The following is a 27,141-nucleotide window of genomic DNA, read 5'->3' on the forward strand; positions in this document are numbered from 1 at the left end:
AAATTGAGAGATATCAAAGGGTTATGGGGTGAAGTAGATAGAGAATATAATGTAATTATAATTTCAAAATATAAAACTATATTATAGAAAAAAAACTGGTTTATATTTTGAGCCACCACAGGCCAATGGCTTCTTACGTGTTCAGGAACACAAAATAGAGTTAAAAGAAACTCTAACATTACATTCTGAAAACTGTTCAGAAGTGTACATCTGTGTATTCTAACTTTGACACTGAATAATAAATGAGTGTAGGTACATTTAACAGTTATTTATCTTTATATTGGTGACACTTGTTTAGCAAGCAATTAAAAGCTCAAATTGATATGGAGTCAAATTATTTTTTAGTAAATGAGTAGAATTAGACTAAAATTTAAAAGAGTGGCTCAGGATGTGGCACTCTTAGGAGGTGTGGCCTTGTTGGAGGAGGTGTGTTACTGTGGGGTCATACTTTGAGACCCTTCTTCTAACCACATGGGAGCCAGTCTTCTGTCTGTCTGCCTTAAGATCAAGATGTAGAACCCTCAGCTCCTCCTGCACAGTACTTGCCTGGATACTGCCATGCTCCCACATTGATGATAATGGACAGAACCTCTGAACCTGTAAGACAGCTCCAATTATATATTGTCACTCCTGATTCTGACCAGCAGAAAGGAGAGACAACACTACGTTCTTCTCAAAGCAGTTTATTCAGGAACCTTTCAACATGCATGCATGAATCTCTCTCTAGGAATAGTCTCTTGTGTGTGTATATCTTGTGTGTGTATCTCTCCGCCCTCAATCACAATCCCTTATATAACCTCTCAACCATGCCCCATCAGCCCAGTCCACGTAACAGGTCCATTGGCCAGAATCATCACTCGTCATATGGTCCGATCTTGCATCATGGTGCACCTGCGCAGTTCTCACGATGGTCATGGCTTATTTTCAGGTATATGAGGAAGTCAGGTACAAGTCATAAGACTTGGCTACAGTCCCGGGTGCCATCTTGGGACTGCTGCCACACTCGCTCCCCACAATATATATATTGTCCTTTATATGAGTTGTCTTGGTCATGGTGTCTGTTCACAGCAGTAAAAACTCTAATTAAGACAGTGTGTATGAAGGGGCAAAGTGTCCACACTTTGGTCTTTGTTCTTCTTCAGTTTCATCTGTTTTGCAAATTGTATCTTATATCCCGGGTATACTAAGTTTCTGGGCTAAAATCACCCATGGAAGGAGTTACAGAGACAAAGTTTGGAGCTGAGACAAAAGGATGGACCATCTAGAGACTGCCATATCCAGGGATCCATCCCATAATTAGCCTCCAAACGATGACACCATTGCATACACTAGCAAGCGTTTGCTGAAAGGACCCTGATATAGCTGTCTCTTGTGAGACTAGGCCAGGGCCTAGAAAACACTTAAGTGGATGCTCACAGTCAGCTATTGAATGGATCACAGGGCCCCCAATGCAGGAGCTAGAGAAAGTATCCAAAGAGCTAAAGAGACCTGCAACCCTGCAGGTGCAACAACATTATGAACTAACCAGTACCCAGGAGCTCTTGACTCTAGCTGCATATGTATCAAAAGATGGCCTAGTCGGCCATCACTGGAAAGAGAGGCCTATTGGACACGCAAACTTTATATGCCCCAGTACAGGGGAATGCCAGGGCCAAAAAGTGGGAATGAGTGGGTAGGGGAGTGGGGGGGAGGGCATGTGGGACTTTTGGGCTTGCATTGGAAATGTAATTGAGGAAAATACGAAATTAAAGAAATAAAATTAAAAAAAAAAGACAGCGTGTATGAAATGGAGTGGAGGTATATGCAAGGGCATGCATGTGAAGATCAGAGGACAACTTTCTAGACATCAGTTATTGTTTTCTGTCTTGATTTGAAGGAAGGGTCTCTTTTACTGTTTTAGACACAGTGCTGCACAAGTAAAGTTCCAGCCACTTATGCCTCTACCTCCCTTCTTACAGTAGGAGTATTAGGATTGCAGACAAGGGCCAACCCAATGCACTTAGTATACGTGGGTTTCAATTCATCTGGCTTGCAAGCAAGGTGTTTGTTTGCCTGCTTGTTTTTTTAACATCTAATATTTTTAGTGTTGCAAATTTCATACATGTATACAATGAAATATATGATTTCATATATATTCCCATTTCCTACTGCAACTACTCATATGTTGCTCTGAGCCCACTCCCTTCTCAACTTCATAGGTTATTATAATCCACTAAATACAGTTATGAGCAAGATTATTTTACATACTAAAACATCTCCCTAGATTACCACTAATGTTTTAATGAATGTTATTCCTAAGCAATAAATTTGAAGAACATGTATTAATAAAATTAAAAGGTACTACATATAAATTCATGAAAATCATTTTTATTAAAGTCTGTATACAGAAAAAATACTCAAATTGAATGATTTAAATATATTGAATGGCCATGTTAAATGATAAACATAAGAGTAAAGCTAGAAAAATGAGTGAAGAAGGTGATTAAGTTAGCAGACAGGAACATTCATCGCCAACGACCTTAGGAAACAATGGTCCAGGTCACTAGCCACCTGCAATCGAGAAGTGACATAAAAGCTGGGTAGCACTATGACTAAGAAACTGACAAAAATTCAGAGGTGCTAGCACACTGTGAGGTAAAAGCCATGTCTCTATGCCTTGTGGCAGAAATGTGACAAGTGAAATCATTCTGAAAAGGTTTATTCAAATTAAAATCATGCACATTTCGGAGGCAAGAATCCCACCCTGAGAGTCTATCCTGTAGAACAAAAGCATCAGTCAGCTCCATTGAACATATAAGGAAGTATTAGTCACACAGGAAGGACACTGGAAACAGAAAATCTGCCCTGCTGGGTGCGGGTGAGCATGTTATTATACACCTACACTACGAAATGACACATTCATCATAAACACTAAAACGGTACCAGACAACTTGAGAAAAAATAATCATATCTCAAATTTTTCTTATATGGCAAAGCTAACAGTATAGGCAGAAAATGAGAGAAAAATGAAAAATTGAAAAATTTCAAAGAATTGAATTACAACAAACAAATGCATAAATTTATGCAAAATTAAATATGTACATGACATTATGCATCTACAAATTGAATATAAATAAGGTTTTGGAAATTCATAAAAGCAAAATGCCAAGTCAATAAAGACCTGGAAAAGTATAGAAGACTACTTAACTATTTGGGAATAAATTGTGACAAAGCAAAGAAAACTAAAAGAAAAATCATAAAAAGCAAAATGCAGTAGGGCTGGTTATATACCAGACTTAGAAGAGTGCTTGCCCAGGGACAACATCCTAATTAACAAAATCAGAAATGAAAAGGGAGGCATAACAACAGATCCTGAAGAAATCCAAAACACCATAAGATCCTTCTACAAAAGGCTATACTCAACAAAACTGGAAAACCTGGATGAAATGGACAAATTTCTAGACAGATACCAGGTACCAAAGTTAAATCAGGACAAGTTAACGGTCTAAACAGTCCTATATCAACTAAAAGAATAGAAGCACTCATTAATAGTCACCCAGCCAAAAAAGGCCCAGGACCAGATGGGTTTAGTGCAGAGTTCTACCAGACCTTCAAAGAAGATCTAATTCCAGTTCTGCACAAACTATTCCACAAAATAGAAGTAGAGGGAACTCTACCCAACTCATTCTATGAAGCCACAATTACTCTGATTCCTAAACCACAGAAAGATCCAACAAAGATAGAGAACTTCAGACCAATTTCCCTTATGAATATAGATGCAAGAATACTCAATAAAATTCTCGCTAACCGAATCCAAGAACACATTAAAGCAATCATCCATCCTGACCAAGCAGGTTTTATTCCAGGGATGCAGGGATGGTTTAATATACGGAAATCCATCAATGCAATCCAGTATATAAACAAACTCAAAGACAAAAAACACATGATCATCTCCTTAGATGCAGAAAAAGCATTTGACAAAATCGAACACCCATTCATGATAAAAGTCTTGGAAAGATAAGGAATTCAAGGCCCATACCTAAACATGATAAAAGGAATCTACAGCAAACCTGTAGCCAACATCAAAGTTGAGAAGCTTGAAGCAATCCCACTAAAATCAGGGACTGACAAGGCTGCCCACTTTCTCCCTACCTATTCAACATAGTACTTGAAGTCCTAGCCAGAGCAATTAGACAACAAAAGGAGATCAAGGGGATACAAATTGGAAAAGAAGAAGTCAAAATATCACTTTTTGCAGATGATATGATAGTACATATAAGTGACCCTAAAAATTCCACCAGAGAACTCCTAAGCCTGATAAACAGCTTCGGTGAAGTAGCTGGATATAAAATTAACTCAAACAAGTCAATGGCCTTTCTCTACACAAAGAATAACAGGCTGAGAAAGAAATTAGGGAAACAACACCCTTCTCAATAGTCATAAATAATATAAAATATCTTGGCGTGACTCTAACTAAGGAAGTGAAGGATCTGTATAATAAAAACTTCAAGTCTCTGAAGAAAGAAATTAAAGAAGATCTCAGAAGATGGAAAGATCTCTCATGCTCATGGATTGGCAGGATCAACATCGTAAAAATGGCTATCTTGCCAAAAGGAATCGACAGATTCAATGGAATCCCCATTAAAATTCCAACTCAATTCTTCAATGAATTAGAAAGAGCAATCTGCAAATTTATCTGGAATAATAAAAAACCTAGGATAGCAAAAACTCTTCTCAAGGATAAAAAGAACCTTTGGTGGAATCACCATGCCTGACCTAAAGCTTTACTACAGAGCAATTGTGATAAAAACTCCATGGTACTGGTATAGTGACAGACAAGTAGACCAATGGAATGGAGTTGAAGACCTGGAAATGAACCCACACACCTATGGTCACTTGATCTTCGACAAGGGAGCTAAAACCATCCAGTGGAAGAAAGACAACATTTTCAACAAATGGTGCTGGCACAACGGGTTGTTTTCATGTAGAAGAATGTGAATCGATCTATTCCTATCTCCTTGTACTAAGGTCAAATATAAGTGGATCAAGGAACTTCACATAAAACCAGAGACACTGAAACTTATAGAGGAGAAAGTGGGGAAAAGCCTCGAAAATATGGGCACAGGGGAAAAATTCCTGAATAGAACAGTAATGGCTTGTGCTGTAAGATCGAGGATTGACAAATGGGACCTCATGAAACCGCAAAGCTTCTGCAAGGCAAAAGACACAGTCAATAAGACAAAAAGGCCACCAACATATTGGGAAAGGATCTTTACCTATCTTAAATCAGATAGGGGACTAATATCCAATATATATAAAGAACTCAAGAGGGTGGACTCCAGAAAATCAAATAACCACATTACAAAATGGGGCTCAGAGCTTAACAAAGGATTCTCACCTGAGGAATACTGAATGGCTGAGAAGTACCTGAAAAAATGTTCAACATCCCTAAGCATCAGAGAAATGCAAATCAAAACAACCCTGAGATTCCATCTCACACCAGTTAGAATGGCTAAGATCAAAAATTCAGGTGACAGCAGATGCTGGCGAGGATGTGGAGAAAAAGGAACACTCCTCCATTGTTGGTGGGATTGCAAGCTTGTACAACCACTCTGGAAATCAGTCTGGCTGTTCCTCAGAAAATTGGACATAGGATCCCACAACACCTCTCCCGGGCTTATATCCAGAAGATGTCCCAACCAGTAAGAAGGACACATGCTCCACTATGTTCATAGCAGCCTTATTTATAATAGCCAGAAGCTGGAAAGAACCCAGATGCCCCTCAACAGAGGAATGGATACAAAAAAATCTGGTACATTTACACAATGGAGTACTACTCAGCTATTTAAAATAGTGAATTTATGAAATTCCTAGGCAAATGGTTGGACCTGGAGGACATCATCTTGAGTGAGGTGACCCAATCACAAAGAAACTCACACAATATGTACTCACTGATAAGTGGATATTAGCCCAGCAACTTAGGATACCCAAGATATAAGATACAATTTGCTAAACGCATGAAACTCAAGAATGAAGACCAAAGTGTGAACACTTTGCCCCTTCTTAGAATTGGGAACAAAACACCCATGGAAGGAGTTACAGAGACAAAATTTGGATTGTGACGAAAGGATGGGCCATCTAGTGATTGCCATATCCAGGGATCCATCCCATGATCAGCTTCCAAACGCTAACACCATTGCATACACTAGCAAGATTTTGCTGAAAGGACCCAGATATAGCTATCTCTTGTGATACTATGCTAGGGCCTAGGAATCACAGAAGTGGATGCTCACAGTCAGCTATTGGATGGATCACAGGGCCCCCAATGGAGGAGCTAGAGAAAGTACCCAAGGAGCTAAAGGGATCTGCAACACTATAGGTGGAACAACATTATGAACTAACCAGTATCCCGGAGCTCTTGACTCTAGCTGCATATGTATCAAAAGATGGCCTAGTCAGCCATCACTGGAAAGAAAGGCCCATTGGACACGCAAACTTTATATGCCCCAGTACAGGGGAACGCCAGGGCCAAAAAGTCGGAGTGGGTGGGTAGGGTAGTAGTGGGGAGGGTATTTGCGACTTTTGGATAGCATTGGAAATATAAATGAGGAAAACATCTAATAAAATATATTAAAAAAAAGAAAACAGCAAGAAAACAAAGATGTTGTATTGGAAAAAATGTAAAGGTAATAGACTCTATCATATAAAATTATGATATATATAACCATTATATTAATAATAAATTAATAATAAATAATACCATAAGCAAAATCTTGATCAATAAAATAGAAAAGGCCATAATTAGGACAGTACATATTAATTCATTAAAATCACTATTACAAAGTAATATGAATAACACTAACTGACAATAAATAGTTTTACTGAATCACAAGAGAAATAGACAATTAATAGTTGAGTCCCATTAATATATGAATAACTGCAGCACAAAGGCATTAGACAAAAAATATCAACCATTATTTTTACAAACAACTTTAAATAAAGAATGATTACTAGTCTAAATATGGGCACATAAACAGAAAAGAAAAATCCAAATGTAGATTTTCTGGTAAGACCTATCTACAAACACTTTGCCAATCTGGGTTAAGATTCTTCAAATATTAATATCCTTGGATTATTCAACCTAATATAAAATAGAACTGTTCATATATATATATATATATATATATATATATATATATATATATATGGATCTCGACAACACTATTTATAAAAGGAATCTTGACATGACCTAAACACTGAGTCAGAAACTACTTAAGTTTTTTTTTAATTTTTAATATTTTTTATTACATATTTTCCTCAATTACATTTCCAATGCTATCCCAAAAGTCCCCCATACCGCCCCCCCACTTCCCTATCCACCCATTCCCATTCTTTTGGCCCTGACATTTCCCTATATTGGGGCATATAAAGTTTGCAAGTCCAATGGGACTCTCTTTCCAGTGATGGTCAACTAGGCCATCTTTCGGTACATATGCAGCTAGAGACAAGAGCTCTGGGGTACTGGTTAGTTCATCATGTTATTCCAACTATAGGGTTGCAGATCCCTTTAGCTCCTTGGGTACTTTCTCTAGCTTCTCCATTGGGAGCACTGTGATACATCCAATAGCTGACTGTGATTCCTAGGCCCCGGCATAGTCTCACAAGAGACAGCTATATTTGGGTCCTTTCAAAAAATCTTGCTAGTGTATCCAATGGGGTCAGCGTTTAGAAGCTGATCATGGGATGGATCCCTGGATATGGCAGTCTCTAGATGGTCCATCCTTTCATCACAGCTCCAAACTTTGTCTCTGTAACTCCTTCCATGGGTGTTTTGTTCCCAATTCTAAGAAGGGGCATATTGTCCACATTTTGGTCTTCATTCTTCTTGAGTTTCATGCGTTTATCAAATTGTATCTTATATCTTGGGTATCCTAAGTTTTGGGCTCATATCCACTTATCAGTGAATACATATTGTGTGAGTTCTTTTGTGATTGTGTTACTTCACTCAAGATGATGCCCTCCAGGTCCATCATTTGGCTAGGAATTTCATAAATTCATTCTTTTTAATAGCTGAGTAGTACGCCATTGTGTAAATGTACCATAATTTCTGTATCCATTCCTCTGTTGAGGGACATCTGGGTTCTTTCCAGCTTCTGGCTATTATAAATAGGGCTGCTATGAACATAGTGGAGCATGTGTCCTTTTTACCGGTTGGGACATCTTCTGGATATATGCCCAGGAGAGGTATTGCTGGATCCTCAGGTAGTACTATATCCAGTTTTCTGAGGAACCGCCAGACTGATTTCCAGAGTGGATGTACAAGCTTGCAATCCCACCAACAATGGAGGAGTGTTCCTCTTTCTCCACATCCTTGCCAGCATCTGCTGTCACCTGAATTTTTTTTTTGATTTTTAATATTTTTATTACATATTTTCCTCAATTACATTTCTAATGCTATCCCAAAAGTCCCCCATAGCGCCCCCCACTTCCCTACCCACCCATTCCCATTCTTTTGGCCCTGGCATTCCCCTATATTGGGGCATATAAAGTTTGCAAGTCCAATGGGCCTCTCTTTCCATTGATGGCCAACTAGGTCATCTTTCGATACATATGCAGCTAGAGACAAGAGCTCCGGGGTTCGGGTTAGTACATCATGTTGTTCCAAGAATAGGGTTGCAGATCCCTTTAGCTCCTTGGGTACTTTCTCTAGCTTCTCCATTGGGAGCCCTGTGATACATCCAATAGCTGACTGTGAACATCCACTCCTGTGTTTGCTAGGCCCCGGCATCCTCTCACAAGAGACAGCTATATTTGGGTCCTTTCAGCAAAATCTTGCTAGTGTATGCAATGGTGTCAGCATTTAGAAGCTGATTATGGGATGGATCCCTGGATACGGCAGTCTCTAAATGGTCCAACCTTTCATCACAGCTATGAACTTTGTCTCTGTAACTCCTTCCCTGGGTGTTTTGTTCCCAATTCTAAGAAGGTGCACAGTGTCCACACTTTGGTCTTCATTCTTCTTGAGTTTCATGCGTTTATCAAATTGTATCTTATATCTTGGGTATCCTAAGTTTTGGGCTCATATCCACTTATCAGTGAATACATATTGTGTGCGTTCTTTTGTGATTGTGTTACTTCACTCAAGATGATGCCCTCCAGGTCCATCCATTTGGCTAGGAATTTCATAAATTCATTCTTTTTAATAGCTGTGTAGTACGCCATTGTGTAAATGTACCATAATTTCTGTATCCATTCCTCTGTTGAGGGACATCTGGGTTCTTTCCAGCTTCTGGCTATTATAAATAGGGCTGCTATGAACATAGTGGAGCATGTGTCCTTTTTACCGGTTGGGACATCTTCTGGATATATGCCCAGGAGAGGTATTGCTGGATCCTCCGGTAGTACTATGTCCAATTTTCTGAGGAACCGCCAGACTGATTTCCAGAGTGGTTGTACAAGCTTGCAATCCCACCAACAATGGAGGAGTGTTCCTCTTTCTCCACATCCTCGCCAGCATCTGCTGTCACCTGAATTTTTGATCTTAGCCATTCTGACTGGTGTGAGGTGGAATCTCAGGGTTGTTTTGATTTGCATTTCCCTGATGATTAAGGATGTTGAACATTTTTTCAGGTGCTTCTCTGCCATTCGGTATTCCTCAGGTGAGAATTCTTTGTTCAGTTCTGAGCCCCATTTTTTAATGGGGTTATGTGACTTTCTGGAGTCCACCTTCTTGAGTTCTTTATATATATTGGATATTAGTCCCTTATCTGATTTAGGATAGGTAAAGATCCTTTCCCAATATGTTGGTGGTTTTTTTTTGTCTTATTGATGGTGTCTTTTGCCTTGCAGAAGATTTGCAGTTTCATGAGGTCCCACTTGTCAATTCTCGGTCTTACAGCACAAGCCATTGCTATTCTATTCAAGAATTTTCGCCTTGTGCCCATATCTTCAAGGCTTTTCCCCACTTTCTCCTCTATAAGTTTCAGTGTCTCTGGTTTTATGTGAAGTTCCTTGATCCACTTAGACTTGACCTTAGTACAAGGAGATAGGAATGGATCGATTCACATTCTTCTACATGTTAACAACCAGTTGTGCCAGCACCATTTGTTGAAAATGCTGTCTTTCTTCCACTGGATGGTTTTAGCTCCCTTGTCGAAGATCAAGTGACCGTAGGTATGTGGGTTCATTTCTGGGTCTTCAATTCTATTCCATTGGTCTATTTGTCTGTCACTATACCAGTACCATGCAGTTTTTATCACAATTGCTCTGTAGTAAAGCTTTAGGTCTGGCATGGTGATTCCACCAGAGGTTCTTTTATCCTTGAGAAGAGTTTTTGCTATCCTAGGTGTTTTGTTATTCCAGATGAATTTGCAGATTGCACTTTCTAATTCGTTGAAGAATTGAGTTGGAATTTTGATGGGGATTGCATTGAATCTGTAGATTGCTTTTGGCAAGATAGCCATTTTTAAAATGTTGATACCGCCAATCCATGAGCATGGGAGATCTTTCCATCTTCTGAGATCTTCTATAATTTCTTTCTTCAGAGACTTGAAGTTTTTATTATACAGATCTTTCATTTCCTTAGTTAGAGTCACGCCAAGATATTTTATATTATTTGTGACTATTGAGAAGGGTGTTGTTTCCCTAATTTCTTTCTCAGCCTGTTTATTCTTTGTGTAAAGAAAGGCCATTGATTTGTTTGCGTTAATTTTATATCCAGCTACTTCACCGAAGCTGTTTATCAGGCTTAGGAGTTCTCTGGTGGAATTTTTAGGGTCACTTATATATACTATCATATCTTCTGCAAAAAGTGATATTTTGACTTCATCTTTTCCAATTTGTATCCCTTTGATCTCCTTTTGTTGTCGAATTGCTCTGTCTAGGACTTCAAGTACAATGTTGAATAGGTATGGAGAAAGTGGACAGCCTTGTCTAGTCCCTGATTTTAGAGGAATTGCTTCAAGCTTCTCACCATTTACTTTGATGTTGGCTACTGGTTTGCTGTAGATTGCTTTTATCATGTTTAGGTATGGGCCTTGAATTCCTGATCTTTCCAAGACTTTTATCATGAATGGGTGTTGTATCTTGTCAAATGCTTTTTCCACATCTAACGAGATGACCATGTGATTTTTGTATTTGAGTTTGTTTATATACTAGATTACGTTGATGGATTTCCATATATTGAACACTCCCTGCATCCCTGGGATGAAACCTACTTGGTCAGGATGGATGATTGTTTTGATGTGTTCTTGGATTCGGTTAGCAAGAACTTTATTGAGGATTTTTGCATCAATATTCATAAGGGATATTGGTCTGAAGTTTTCTATCTTTGTTGGGTCTTTTTGTGGTTTAGATATCAGAGTAATTGTGGCTTCATAGAATGAGTTGGGTAGAGTACATTCTGTTTCTATTTTGTGGAATATTTTGTGAAGAACTGGGATTAGATCTTCTTTGAAGGTCTGATAGAACTCTGCACTAAACCCATCTGGTCCTGGGCGCTTTTTTAGTTGGGAGACTATTAATGAATGCTTCTATTTCTTTGGGGGATATAGGGCTCTTTAGATCATTAACTTGATCTTGATTCAACTTTGGTACCTGGTATCTGTCTAGGAACTTCTCCATTTCATCCAGGTTCTCCAGTTTTGTTGAGTATAGCCTTTGGTAGAAGGATCTGATGATGTTTTGGATATCTTCAGGATCTGTTGTTATGTCTCCTTTTTCATTTCTGATTTTGTTAATTAGAATGCTTTCCCTGTGCCCGATAGTGAGTCTGGCTAAGGGTTTATCTATCTTGTTGATTTTCTCAAAGAACCAGCTCCTTGATTGGTTGATTCTTTGAATAGTTCTTCTTGTTTCCACTTGGTTGATTTCACCCCTGAGTTTGATTATTTCCTGCCGTCTACTCCTCTTGGGTGAATTTGCTTCCTTTTGTTCTAGTGCTTTTAGGTGTGTTGTCAAGCTGCTAATGTGTGCTCTCTCTAGTTTCTTTTTGGAGGCACTCAGAGCTATGAGTTTTCCTCTTAGAAATGCTTTCAATGTGTCCCGTAAGTTTGGGTATGTTGTGGCTTCATTTTCATTGAACTCTAAAAAGTCCTTAATTTCTTACTTTATTCCTTCCTTGACCAAGGTATCATTGAGAAGAGTGTTGTTCAGTTTTCACGTGAATGTTGGCTTTCTATTATTTATTTTGTTATTGAAGATCAGCCTTAGTCCATGGTGATCTGATAATGCATGGGACAATTTCAATATTTTTGTATCTGTTGAGGCCTGTTTTGTGACCAATTATGTGGTCAATTTTGGAGAAGGTACCATGAGGTGCTAAGAAGAAGGTATATTCTTTTGTTTTAGGATAGAATGTTCTGTAGATATCTGCCAGATCCATTTGATTCCTAACTTCTGTTAGTTTCACTGTGTCCCTGTTTAGTTTCTGTTTCCATGATCTGTCCATTGGTGAAAGTGGTGTGTTGAAGTCTCCCACTATTATTGTATGAGGTGCAATGTGTGCTTTGAGATTTACTAAAGTTTCTTTAATGAATGTGGCTGCCTTTGTATTTGGAGCATAGATATTCAGGATTGATAGTTCCTCTTGGAGGATTTTACCTTTGATGAGTATGAAGTGCCCCTCCCTGTCTTTTTTGATGACTTTGGGTTGGAAGTCAATCTTATCAGATATTAGAATGGCTACTCCAGCTTGTTTCTTCATACCATTTGCTTGGAAAATTGTTTTCCATCCTTTCATTCTGAGGTAGTGTCTATCTTTTTCTCTGAGATGAGTTTCCTGTAAGCAGCAAAATGTTGGGTCTTGTTTGTGTAGCCAGTTTGTTAGTCTATGTCTTTTTATCGGGGAGTTGAGTCCATTGATATTAAGAGATATTAAGGAAAAGTCATTGTTGTTTCCTGTTATTTTTGTTGTTAAAGTTGGCATTCTGTTCTTGTGGCTGTCTTCTTTTAGGTTTGTTGAGGGATTGCCTTCTTGTTGTTTCTAGTGCATGGTTCCCGTCTTTGTATTGGTTTTTTTCTGTTATTATCCTTTGAAGGGCTGGATTCGTGGAGAGATAATGTGTGAATTTGGTTTTGTCGTGGAATACTTTGGTTTCTCCATCTATGTTAATTGAGAGTTTGGCTGGGTATAGTAGCCTGGGCTGGAATTTGTGTTCTTTTAGTGTCTGTATAACATCTGTCCAGGATCTTCTGGCTTTCATAGCCTCTGGTGAAAAATCTGGTGTAATTCTGATAGGCTTGCCTTTATATGTTACTTGGCCTTTATCTCTTACTGCTTTTAGTATTCTATCTTTATTTAGTGCATTTGTTGTTCTGATTATTACGTGACGGGAGGTATTTCTTTTCTGGTCCAGTCTATTTGGAGTTCTGTAGGCTTCTTGTATATGTTCATGGGCATCTCTTTCTTTAGATTTGGGAAGTTTTCTTCTATAATTTTGTTGAAGATGTTTGCTGGTCCTTTGAGTTGAAAATCTTCATTCTCATCCACTCCTATTATCCGTAGGTTTGGCCTTCTTATTGTGTCCTGTATTTCTTGGATGTTTTGAGTTAAGATCTTTTTGCGTTTTACATTTTCCTTGATTGTTGTGCAGATGTTCTCTATGGAATCTTCTGCACCTGAGATTCTCTCTTCCATCTCTTGTATTCTGTTGCTGATGCTCGTATCTATGGTTCCAGATTTCTTTCCTAGGGTTTCTATTTCCAATGTTGCCTCATTTTGGGTTTTCTTTATTGTGTTTACTTCCCTTTTTAGGTCTAGTATGGTTTTGTTCATTTCCATCATCTGTTTGGATGTGTTTTCCTGTTTTCCTTTAAGGACTTCTACCTGTTTGTGTTATCCTGTTTTTCTTTAAGGACTTGTAACTCTTTAGCCATGTTCTCCTGTAATTCTTTAAGTGAGTTATTAAAGTCCTTCTTGATGTCCTCTACCATCATCATCAGATATGGTTTTAGATCCGTGTCTAGCTTTTCCGGTGTGTTGGGGTGCCCTGGACTGGGCGAAGTGGGAGTGCTGGGTTCTGATGATGGTGAGTGGTCTTGGTTTCTGTTAGTAAGATTATTACGTTTACCTTTCGCCATCTGGTAATCTCTGGGGTTAGTTGTTGTTGTTGTCACTGTTTAAAGATTGGAGCAGAAGCTGTGTTCCACTCACCAGCAGTCTCAAAATCCTGTGGCGGGGGTCGTGGGTAGCTGGCGGGTGTCAGCCGACCCTGCGCTCTAGCTACCCCTGTGCTGGTCTGGCTGGATGAGGCCTGTGGCCCTACTCAGGCCGGTTTCTGCTTCCCTAACTAATGCAGTCTCAGGTCCCTTGCGCAATTGGATTGGAGCAGAAGCTGTGTTCCCCTCACCAGAAGTCTTAAGATCCTGTGGTCGGTGTTGTGGGTAGCTGGCGAGTGTCAGCCGACCTTGGGCCCTAGCTACCCTGGTGCTTTTCTGACCAGAAGATGCTTGTGGCCCTACGTAGGCCGGATTTCTGCCTCCCCAACCAAAGCAGTCTCAGGTCCCGCGTGATTGGACTGGAGCAGAAGCTGTGTTCCACTCACCAGAAGTCTCAAGATCCTGTGGTGGGTGTCGTGGGTAGCTGGCAGGTGTCAGCCGACCCTGTGCTCTAGTTACCCCGGTGCTGGTCAGACCTGAAGAGGCTTGCTACTTAAGTTTTAAATGATCAATAGTTACACCTATTAAAATAGTTTCAAACTATAATTTAATAATTTCTTATAAGCTATTTCCCCATGGATCTTCAATGATTCCCTTTCATACTCACTTTCCCAGCTATCTCCCCTACAATGAGGCCATCCTCTGAATGGCCACCCATCTCGCTTTTTATCTTTTTCTTAAAGTAACTAATATGATCATAAGGCTCCATTCTTCCTCCATTTCCAAATCAATTCTAAGTAATCAGAAAGTGTGCAAGAAACTCTAATTTAATAAATAAAAGTTCATTAACTGAGGTCCATGCCATTAATTAACAACAAACGTCTTACAGCTTCTAAGATCTGGGATAAGCTATAAAGTATGAAACTTGAGAAATAATATGTGTGTTTTACATCCCCATCCCTTTAAAGTATTGAATATGTGCATATGTATATTACATTGTGTCGATTTTTTAAGAATTCATAAATTTATGTGACATATTTTGATAATATGTATATCTCATTCTCTCATCAAACTTGTCCTGAACCACTGGATTTGTTTAATAAAGTCTAGTGAGTGTGGTACATATTTGCATGAGGCTATCCACTGGAGGATGAATAACACACCAGGAGCCACACCCCTGCAGAAAAAATAACTTTCCTTCTCCCAGGTTCCTTCCTATGCTAATAGCTCCTACGATACATGAAAGCATCCTTGTTCTGTTTCTGACTACAGAGTTGACTTCAGCTATGATCCTGAAACAAACATTGACTTTTCTTGCCCTTTGGTACCTTTAAACCCCATAGTCTCCAAACTGTTGCTCACTTAATCCTAACATTTAGAATTATTAGAGTATATAAGTTATATTTTAAATGAATATGCATCATCATTAATATGTGTGTATTAGGAATTACCTAAATATAAAAAACTCAATTTAAATGTAATATAAAGACAAAGAGAAATAGGAAAGGTACTTCTATTATTTTGCTCCTACACACTAAAGGATCATGACACTCATACTCTGTGCCTCTGCTTTGAAACTCACAGACGTAGAATACTCTCAGTTTTTCTACTAGTCAGCTCCATTTACCCCAGAGCCACATTTTGAAATTAAAGAATCTCTCTGGAGGATGTATATTATCTTGGTTGGTCATGTGATGGTTTGAACCTGACTCATCTCAAATTAAGACAATAGTCCTGACAGAATTAACGTGTTTAACTAAAAACTCATATTCACAAATATGCGAAACCAGGCCCTTTTTGTAATCTAAATTATCTCTTAGGAAAAAGAAATGAATTTTCCTGGATTAAGACTGCAGGCATATTACTGCTGTCATTTGACAGGAACAATGCGACACTGCTCTAACAATGGCCCCAGCCGTTTATGAAAATGAGTCTCCATCTCTGAGGAGTTTCAGTAGCATACCTCTGAGGATTTTTGAAGACTGTCACGACATGAATCAAGGAGGAGAGTCTTCTCCCATTTCTGTGCCACGTGATTGGCTTCTTCTATCTTCTGCTCACAACTTTTTTGAGAATTTAATAGCGTTACCTCATAAAATTCTTGAATATCTGGAAAGAAAATGTCAGGAAAGAATCAAAATGTCATATAACCCTCATAAATATGTGTGTATGTACCTATAATATGCATATGAAAATGTGGCTAATTAAAATAAATGAATAATTGCATTCCAAGCTAAAATAATCAGAACAGAATATTCTGAGAACTGACTTTTTACCAGCATTAGAATTATGCAGATGCTTCATTCATAATCCTGAGCATGGGAAGCAATCAAGAAGTTGTTCATTAGTTGAACAGCAAAACTGTAATAAGTTCATAAATCAGTTTATCATTGAGACATAAAAGATAACAAGTTATCAAGACATCTGAAAACACAGATGACTTTCAAAACAACGTAGTGGTAAGTGAATGAACCCAGTATGAAAGGAATACAGACTGCATGATTTTACACAGCTCACATCTAGCAGGGAGTAGGGATAGCAAAACTACAGGAATATAAAAAGATGAACTTTGGAAGTACTAAGTATGTAACCAAAAACAACACTATTGATTTTGTTTGTAGTGATTCAAAATGGGTATGATAGAACCTAAAGCATGTGTCAAAAGCTTTGAGAAACTGCCATGGCCCAGAAAAACTGCAACAAAACAGAGAGGTGAGAAAGAGACACAATGTAGCATCCCAGTGGGCTCCTGTAACTCAGAGAGCTTGAGCTTAAACAAAAGGAAATTTGAGCAAGCTATGACCACATGGTTACATGTTATTAGTTGATTCCATACTGATAGAAGGTGTCCATGATAGGTGAAACAGAAAGGGATCTATAGCAAGTCCCTGCCATGTCTTTGTAACTTTTGTCTAAGTATAAAACTCCCTCTCCCAAGAGCTTTCAAATGCCAAAAGCACCTCAGATACATGAAAGCATCCTTGCTCTCTTTTTGGCTCCATAGTTGTCTTCAGCTATGATCCTGAAGCAAACATTGATTTTCCTTGTTTATTAACTTTAAACTTTTGGAAACTGTAACATGTTGCCAAAGAAAACATGTTACTGATCAACCTGGCTTTTTACCAGCATTGCAAAATCACAACTAGACCCCCCAAATGAGCCTTAAAATATTTTTTATAAATCTATTTTCAGGCTTAGGATGAATGGAAGTAGAGTTAATATTGCATCAGGCTACATTATCTAACTTTGAAAGAAAGGTGTTCTTGAGGACAACTGTTTGTTTGACACTAAAGGAGACTGGACAATCTTCAAACCAGTTATCCAGTTATGCACGGACTAGAACACACTTTTGTAAAAGTATCGCTAGCATTCTTATGCTTATACAAGAGGGATCTCTAAGCATCATCTTTTACAGATATACTGCCATGACAAAATAGGTGAGCTACTATGAAGGAGATTCAGGAGAAAAAAACAATAGGAAATGTTACAGTAAATCTCTAACCCAAATAAGTCCATACAAATAACACACAACTCCATTATATTTATAAGCTGCACACCTAGATTGGGCAGATCTACCACTACACTACTCTATGGCCCAGCTATGAGAGAGAGCCCTCACTACTTGCAGTTTCTCCAGGCCACATGGTTCTGCTCCATCTTCCTTCCACCTCCCCTTCCTCCGTTTTCCTCTGTCCCCTCCATCTCCCTGTCTCTCCTTCTCTGAAACTTCCAGTGCCACCTTTCCCTTCCACTGCCCAATCACAGGATCTAGCTTTTATTTGACCAGTTAAAATGGAGAGAAGGTTCACATGGAATCACCTGAGTATGTAATTGTCAAGGCAGCCCCTCTTGAGGAAGCAGAATTAGCATCAAAATACAAACACTACCAAGATCATCCACAACATGGAGAAACAATAGACTTAATTGCCTAGGTATTAGTGCTCCATCGGTTATCTGACAGAATATATAAGTCTATGTACAAATGCTTTTAATGATATAATTGCTAAAGCACAAAGATTAGAAATAAGGGTCTAAGAAGAATGAACTAGCAGAATGGATCAGAACCAATATAACTTCCAAGAGTTAGAAATATAGTTATTTTAAGATGGACTAGTGATGTCACAGATGGCTTAGTGTAGTATGTAACAAGGAAAATGAAATACTAACAACTACATCTGTACACAAAGCATACAGTGTACATTGTAACATTTTTTTTGAGACAGGGTTTCACTGTATAACCCTGGCTTTCCTGGAACTCACTCTGTAAACCAAGATACCAGCAAACTCATAGATATCAGCCTGCCTCTGCCTTCTGAGTGCTGGGATTAAAGACATGTGCCACCACCATCTGGCTCATTTCAATAACTGAGAATACTCCAACTTTGTACTAGGAAAATTGGGGCAAATGTTACAACTAGTACAAATTATATCAAAATGGAATTCCATAATCCCAAGACAGAGAAAATCTTAAAATAATGCAAGAAAGGAAAAATCAGATTTGTTTTTTGTTATTTTATTTATTTATATTCCAAATGCTGCCGCCCTTCCCAGTCCCCCTTCCAGAGTTCTTAACCCCATCCCCCTCCCTCAGTTTTCAAAGAAAACATTAAACTCAATGCTTCAAATTCTTGAGATAGAATAACAGCATCATGGAATTATTTTACTTTGTTTAAAATAGTTCTGCTAGAATATAAAAAGAATTCTCAAACTATGAGAAAGCAAGAAATCTAATGCAAATCTTGGTGGAAAATAAGAACATAAACTTCATCAAAAATAATGTTCAGCATCATTGGAGGGATGAAAATTAAAAGCACCATGAGATATTGCCACAAATTCATTAGAATGGTTACAGTCAGGACTGATTATCCTCAGTACTGACAGGAAAGATGGGGAATTGGAACTCCCATACAATGATGGAAAAGTGGCAAATTATAAAACTCTGAAAAAGAGTTTGGAAGTTTTAAAAACTTAAAAAACTTTAAAAAGAGTTATACATGTCATTACTAATGCATGTCTTTTGAAAAGTGACACTGGAAATAAACCAAATGTCTATGAATAAATGATTAGATAAATAAAGTATAAGTCAACCACATAATAGAATATCACTCAGCTTTAGAAAGGGGGGATTCTTCCAATTTGAATGAATATTCTTTCTATCATGGCTATGTTGGTAATATATACGAATAGTCAGACATTAGACTGTGCACCTCACAAAGGTGCAGCACATTATACTTTCTTTTTTTTAATTTTTAATATTTTTATTACATATATTCCTCAGTTACATTTCCAATGCTATCCCAAAAGTCCCCCATACCGCCCCCCACTTCCCTACCCACCCATTCCCATTCTTTTGGCCCTGGCATTCCCCTATATTGGGGCATATAAAGTTTGCAAGTCCAAAGGACCTCTCTTTCCAATGATGGCCGACTAGGCCATCTTTCGATACATATGCAGCTAGAGACAAGAGCTCCGGGGTTCTGGTTAGTACATCATGTTGTTCCAACAATAGGGTTGCAGATCCCTTTAGCTCCTTGGGTACTTTCTCTAGCTTCTCAATTGGGAGCCCTGTGATACATCCAATAGCTGACTGTGAACATCTACTCCTGTGTTTGCTAGGACCCTGCATCGTCTCACAAGAGACAGCTATATTTGGGTCCTTTCAGACAAAATCTTGCTAGTGTATGCAATGGTGTCAGCATTTAGAAGCTGCTTATGGGATGGATCCCTGGATACGGCAGTCTCTAAATGGTCCATCCTTTCATCACAGCTACGAACTTTGTCTCTGTAACTCCTTCCATGGGTGTTTTGTTCCCAATTCTAAGAAGGGGCACAGTGTCCACACTTTGGTCTTCATTCTTCTTGGGTTTCATGCGTTTAGCAAATTGTATCTTATATCTTGGGTATCCTAAGTTTTGGGCTCATATCCACTTATCAGTGAATACATATTGTGTGAGTTCTTTTGTGATTGTGTTACTTCACTCAAGATGATGCCCTCCAGGTCCATCCATTTGGCTATGAATTTCATAAATTCATTCTTTTTAATAGCTGAGTAGTACTCCATTGTGTAAATGTACCATAATTTCTGTATCCATTCCTCTGTTGAGGGACATCTGGGTTCTTTCCAGCTTCTGGCTATTATAAATAGGGCTGCTATGAACATAGTGGAGCATGTGTCCTTTTTACCGGTTGGGACATCTTCTGGATATATGCCCCGGAGAGGTATTGCTGGATCCTCCCGTAGTACTATGTCCAATTTTCTGAGGAACCGCCAGACTGATTTCCAGAGTGGTTGTACAAGCTTGCAATCCCACCAACAATGGAGGAGTGTTCCTCTTTCTCCACATCCTTGCCAGCATCTGCTGTCACCTGAATTTTTGATCTTAGCCATTCTGACTGGTGTGAGGTGGAATCTCAGGGTTGTTTTGATTTGCATTTCCCTGATGATTAAGGATGTTGAACATTTTTTCAGGTGCTTCTCTGCCATTCGGTATTCCTCGGGTGAGAATTCTTTGTTCAGTTCTGAGCCCCATTTTTTATGGGGTTATTTGACTTTCTGGAGTCCACCTTCTTGAGTTCTTTATATATATTGGATATTAGTCCCTTATCTGATTAAGGATAGGTGAAGATCCTTTCCCAATCTCTTGGTGTTTTTTTTTTTTTTTTTTTTTTTTTTTTTGTCTTATTGATGGTGTCTTTAGCCTTGCAAAAGCTTTGCAGTTTCATGAGGTCCCACTTGTCAATTCTCGATCTTACAGCACAAGCCATTGCTGTTCTATTCAAGAATTTTTTCCCTGTGCCCATATCTTCAAGGCTTTTCCCCACTTTCTCCTCTATAAGTTTCAGTGTCTCTGGTTTTATGTGAAGTTCCTTGATCCACTTAGACTTGACCTTAGTACAAGGAGATAGGAATGGATTGATTCGCATTCTTCTACATGTTAACAACCAGTTGTGCCAGCACCATTTGTTGAAAATGCTGTCTTTCTTCCACTGGATGGTTTTAGCTCCCTTGTCGAAGATCAAGTGACCATAGGTGTGTGGGTTCATTTCTGGGTCTTCAATTCTATTCCATTGGTCTATTTGTCTGTCACTATACCAGTACCATGCAGTTTTTATCACAATTGCTCTGTAGTAAAGCTTTAGGTCCGGCATGGTGATTCCACCAGAGGTTCTTTTATCCTTGAGAAGAGTTTTTGCTATCCTAGGTTTTTTGTTATTCCAGATGAATTTGCATATTGCACTTTCTAATTCGTTGAAGAATTGATTTGGAATTTTGATGGGGATTGCATTGAATCTGTAGATTGCTTTTGCAAAGATAGCCATTTTTACAATGTTGATACCGCCAATCCATGAGCATGGGAGATCTTTCCATCTTCTGAGATCTTCTATAATTTCTTTCTTCATAGACTTGAAGTTTTTATTATACAGATCTTTCACTTCCTTAGTTAGAGTCACGCCAAGATATTTTATATTATTTGTGACTATTGAGAAGGGTGTTGTTTCCCTAATTTCTTTCTCAGCCTGTTTATTCTTTGTGTAGAGAAAGGCCATTGATTTGTTTGAGTTAATTTTATATCCAGCTACTTCACCAAAGCTGTTTATCAGGCTTAGGAGTTCTCTGGTGGAATTTTTAGGGTCACTTATATATACTATCATATCATCTGCAAAAAGTGATATTTTGACTTCATCTTTTCCAATTTGTATCCCTTTGATCTCCTTTTGTTGTCGAATTGCTCTGGCTAGGACTTCAAGTACAATGTTGAATAGGTATGGAGAAAGTGGACAGCCTTGTCTAGTCCCTGATTTTAGAGGGATTGCTTCAAGCTTCTCACCATTTACTTTGATGTTGGCTACTGGTTTGCTGTAGATTGCTTTTATCATGTTTAGGTATGGGCCTTGAATTCCTGACCTTTCCAAGACTTTTATCATGAATGGGTGTTGTATCTTGTCAAATGCTTTTTCCGCATCTAACGAGATGACCATGTGGTTTTTGTCTTTGAGTTTGTTTATATACTGGATTACGTTGATGGATTTCCGTATATTGAACCATCCCTGCATCCCTGGGATGAAACCTACTTGGACAGGATGGATGATTGTTTTGATGTGTTCTTGGATTTGGTTAGCAAGAACTTTATTGAGGATTTTTGGATCAATATTCATAAGGGATATTGGTCTGAAGTTTTCTATCTTTGTTGGGTCTTTTTGTGGTTTAGGTATAAGAGTAATTGTGGCTTCATAGAATGAGTTGGGTAGAGTACCTTCTGTTTCTATTTTGTGGAATAGTTTGTGAAGAACTGGGATTAGATCTTCTTTGAAGGTCTGATAGACCTCTGCACTAAACCCATCTGGTCCTGGGCTTTTTTTTAATTGGGAGACTATTAATGACTGCTTCTATTTCTTTGGGGGATATAGGGCTGTTTAGATCATTAACCTGATCTTGATTCAACTTTGGTACCTGGTATCTGTCTAGGAACTTCTCCTTTTCATCCAGGTTCTCCAGTTCTGTTGAGTATAGCCTTTGGTAGAAGGATCTGATGGTGTTTTGGATGTCTTCAGGATCTGTTGTTATGTCTCCTTTTTCATTTCTGATTTTGTTAATTAGGATGCTTTCCCTGTGCCCTCTAGTGAGTCTGGCTAAGGGTTTATCTATCTTGTTGATTTTCTCAAAGAACCAGCTCCTTGATTGGTTGATTCTCTGAATAGTTCTTCTTGTTTCCACTTGGTTGATTTCGCCCCTGAGTTTGATTATTTCCTGCCATCTACTCCTCTTGGGTGAATTTGCTTCCTTTTGTTCTAGTGCTTTTAGGTATGTTGTCAAGCTGCTAATGTGTGCTCTCTCTAGTTTCCTTTTGGAGGCACTCAGAGCTATGAGTTTTCCTCTTAGAAATGCTTTCATTGTGTCCCATAAGTTTGGGTATGTTGTGGCTTCATTTTCATTGAACTCTAAAAAGTCCTTAATTTCTTTCTTTATTCCTTCCTTGACCAAGGTATCATTGAGAAGAGTGTTGTTCAGTTTCCACGTGAAGGTTGGCTTTCTATTATTTATTTTGTTATTGAAGATCAGCCTTAGTCCATGGTGATCTGATAGGATGCATGGGACAATTTCAATATTTTTGTATCTGTTGCGGCCTGTTTTGTGACCAATTATGTGGTCAATTTTGGAGAAGGTACCATGAGGTGCTGAAAAGAAGGTATATCCTTTTGTTTTAGGATAGAATGTTCTGTAGATATCTGCCAGATCCATTTGATTCATAATTTCTGTAAGTTTCACTGTGTCCCTGTTTAGTTTCTGTTTCCATGATCTGTCCATTGGTGAAAGTGGTGTGTTGAAGTCTCCCACTATTATTGTATGAGGTGCAATGTGTGCTTTGAGATTTACTAAAGTTTCTTTAATGAAAGTGGCTGCCTTTGTATTTGGAGCATAGATATTCAGGATTGATAGTTCCTCTTGGAGGATTTTACCTTTGATGAGTATGAAGTGTCCCTCCCTGTCTTTTTTAATGACTTTGGGTTGTAAGTCAATCTTATCAGATATTAGAATGGCTACTCCAGCTTGTTTCTTCATACCATTTGCTTGGAAAATTGTTTTCCAGCCTTTCATTCTGAGGTAGTGTCTATCTTTTTCTCTGAGATGAGTTTCCTGTAAGCAGCAAAATGTTGGGTCTTGTTTGTGTAGCCAGTTTGTTAGTCTATGTCTTTTTATCGGGGAGTTGAGTCCATTGATATTAAGAGATATTAAGGAAAAGTGATTGTTGTTTCCTGTTATTTTTGTTGTTAAAGTTGGCATTCTGTTCTTGTGGCTGTCTTCTTTTAGGTTTGTTGAGGGATTACCTTCTAGTTGTTTCTAGGGTGTGGTTCCTGTCCTTGTATTGGTTTTTTTCTGTTATTATCCTTTGAAGGGCTGGATTCGTGGAGAGATAATGTGTGAATTTGGTTTTGTCGTGGAATACTTTGGTTTCTCCATCTATGTTAATTGAGAGTTTGGCTGGGTATAGTAGCCTGGGCTGGAGTTTGTGTTCTTTTAGTGTCTGTATAACATCTGTCCAGGATCTTCTGGCTTTCATAGTCTCTGGTGAGAAATCTGGTGTAATTCTGATAGGCTTGCCTTTATATGTTACTTGGCCTTTTTCTCTTACTGCTTTTAGTATTCTGTCTTTATTTAGAGCATTTGTTGTTCTGATTATTATGTGTCGGGAGGTATTTCTTCTCTGGTCCTGTCTATTTGGAGTTCTGTAGGCTTCTTGTATGTTCATGGGCATCTCTTTCTTTAGATTTGGGAAGTTTTCTTCTATAATTTTGTTGAAGATATTTGCTGGTCCTTTGAGTTGAAAATCTTCATTCTCATCCACTCCTATTATCCGTAGGTTTGGTCTTCTCATTGTGTCCTGTATTTCTTGGATGTTTTGAGTTAGGATCTTTTTGCATTTTACATTTTCCTTGATTGTTGTGCCGATGTTCTCTATGGAATCTTCTGCACCTGAGATTCTCTCTTCCATCTCTTGTATTCTGTTGCTGATGCTCGTATCTATGGTTCCAGATTTCTTTCCTAGGGTTTCTATCTCCAGTGTTGCCTCATTTTGGGTTTTCTTTATTGTGTCTACTTCCCTTTTTAGGTCTAGTATGGTTTTGTTCAATTCCATCATCTGTTTGGATGTGTTTTCCTGTTTTTCTGTAAGGACTTCTACCCGTTTGATTATGTTATCCTGTTTTTCTTTAAGGATTTGTAACTCTTTAGCAGTGTTCTCCTGCAATTCTTTAAGGGATTTTTGTGCTTCCTCTTTAATGTCTTCTACCTGTTTACCAGTGTTCCTTTGTATTTCTTTAAGTGTGTTATTAAAGTCCTTCTTGAAGTCCTCTACCATCATCAGGAGATATGCTTTTAGATCCGTGTCTAGCTTTTCCGGTGTGTTGGGGTGCCCTGGACTGGGCGAAGTGGGAGTGCTGGGTTCTGATGATGGTGAGTGGTCTTGGTTTCTGTTAGTAAGATTATTACGTTTACCTTTCACCATCTGGTAATCTCTGGGGTTAGTTGTTGTCGTTGTCACTGTTTAACGATTGGAGCAGAAGCTGTGTTCCACTCACCAGCAGTCTCAAAATCCTGTGGCGGGGGTCCTGGGTAGCTGGCGGGTGTCAGCTGACCCTGCGCTCTAGCTACCCTGGTGTTGGTCCAGCCGTAAGAGGCCTGTGGTCCTACTCAGGCCGGTTTTTTGCTTCCCAAACTAATGGCCCTACGTAGGCTGGATTTCTGCCTCCCCAACCAAAGCAGTCTCAGGTCCCACGTGATTGAACTGGAGCAGAAGCTGTGTTCCACTTGCCAGTAGTCTCAAAATCCTGTGGCGGGGGTCGTGGGTAGCTGGTGGGTGTCAGCCGACCCTGCGCTCTGGCTACTCTGGTGCTGGTCCGGCCGGAAGACCACGTTATACTTTCAAGTATTCCACTAAAACCAAAGCAATATTAGGAAGTACAAATGAATAGAAGTTAATTTTACAACATGAAAGCAAATAAACAATACTCAGTGAAGATGTTTATAAATCAAAAAGAATACTCATGAAAAATCAAAGAAAATAACAGCAAAAACCTGAACAAGTGTTTTATAATTAAAGAAAATGTATACAAGTGATATGGAGCATATTTCCAATTAGGAGTGGGATGAATGCTAAATAGTGTCATAATATAATACCATTTACAACCAAAGTAATAAAGTCTGACAATGCAATGAGAAAGATAAAGAGATGCATAAGTGTTAAATGTAAGTACTTCAGAACACAACTATTTGATTCCCAGGAAAATGGCCAAATGTTTCTGCTACACACCGCTATTTCTGTTGTTCAGTATGCATTCTAGTTAAACCTTTGCACTTGAGGGAACTCAACAGCATTCATAGGCATATCAGCCATTACAGTAATGTGTTAGGTACAACCCAATGCACATCAAAAAGAAAGTGGAATTTATAAAGAAGCGAAATGAAGTATGTCATGAAATCACATGGATTAAATCTTATAAGCACAATATTGAATAACAAAATCAAATCTCAAAATGAAGACTTTTTTAAAATTCAGAAGTGTATGAAAGTAAACTATTTATTTAGGAGTCTATAGGTACATACATGGCCAAACAATAAGACCAAAGCAAAAGAAAATGTGGAAGTAAGATACCCTTGTCCTGGACTTACAATGGCTCTATGCACACAATGGAAGTTGAAAACATCATAAGTCAAAATGTTGTGAAATACACCCAACCCAGAAAACAGCACAGCTCAGCAGCACAAAACATTGAGCTTCACAGTTGCTTACTGTGGTGACAGCTTGACTGACTCACAGGTTGAGCTAAGTGCTGTGGCCCAGAATTGCAAAGATATTTTAGAAAAATAACAATAAGCATGTGATATATAGGTCCTTGTGTATCACTTTCAAGTTGCTGCAAAGCCAGAGGTTAGCAGTTGCTTCATCACCGTGGTGGGCAATGCCTATAGTCACTACAGTGGACAGGCTGGGAAGGGGAGTCAAGGAAATGAAACAAGGGAAAAACACAAAGGTAGAGAGCAATTTATGTGTGGAATCTAGCTGAGGATCAATTTTCAAAATGCTTATGTTTTCAGGATGCTATGTGTATATAATAAGAATATATCTTTAGTACATATCAAATAGGGATTATTTAAAATTAAAGTATGGGATGTTTCATGAATATAAGAATTAAAGTTTGAGCTCCAAACTTTGTCTCTGTAACTCCCTCCATGGGTATTTTATTCCCCATTCTAAGGAGGAATGAAGTATTCACACTTTGGTCCTCCTTCTTCTTGAGTTTCATGTGTTTTGCAAATTGTATCTTGGGTATTCTGAGCTTCTGGGCTAATATCCACTTATCAGTGAGTGCATATCATGTGTGTTCTTTTGTGATTGGGTTGCCTCACTCAGGATGATATCCTCCAGATCCATCCATTTCTCTAAGAATTTCATGAATTCATTGTTTTGACTTTTGGGATAGCATTGGAAATGTAATTGAGGAAAATACATAATAAAAAAATATTAAATATTAAAAAAAGAAAATTCCAAAGTTTAAATATCTTGT

General features: G+C 38.5%; 1 protein-coding gene across 5 annotated transcripts in view; it reads right to left on the reverse strand.

Annotated features, from left to right (window-relative positions):
* The window catches only part of Dlg2 (discs large MAGUK scaffold protein 2), a 2,003,181-nt gene that overhangs the window by 1,716,760 nt on the left and 259,280 nt on the right, over positions 1-27,141 (reverse strand). For all 5 annotated transcript variants that reach the window (XM_085841534.1, XM_029479404.2, XM_085841522.1 and 2 more), the window contains exon 3: positions 16,040-16,185. In XM_085841534.1, the coding sequence (XP_085697660.1) occupies positions 16,040-16,185 (146 nt within the window). The remainder of the gene's footprint in view (positions 1-16,039; positions 16,186-27,141) is intronic.

Source organism: Mus caroli, unplaced genomic scaffold, assembly GCF_978045245.1.
Source record: "Mus caroli unplaced genomic scaffold, Mus_caroli_1 scaffold_8, whole genome shotgun sequence".
NCBI lineage: Eukaryota > Metazoa > Chordata > Mammalia > Rodentia > Muridae > Mus > Mus caroli.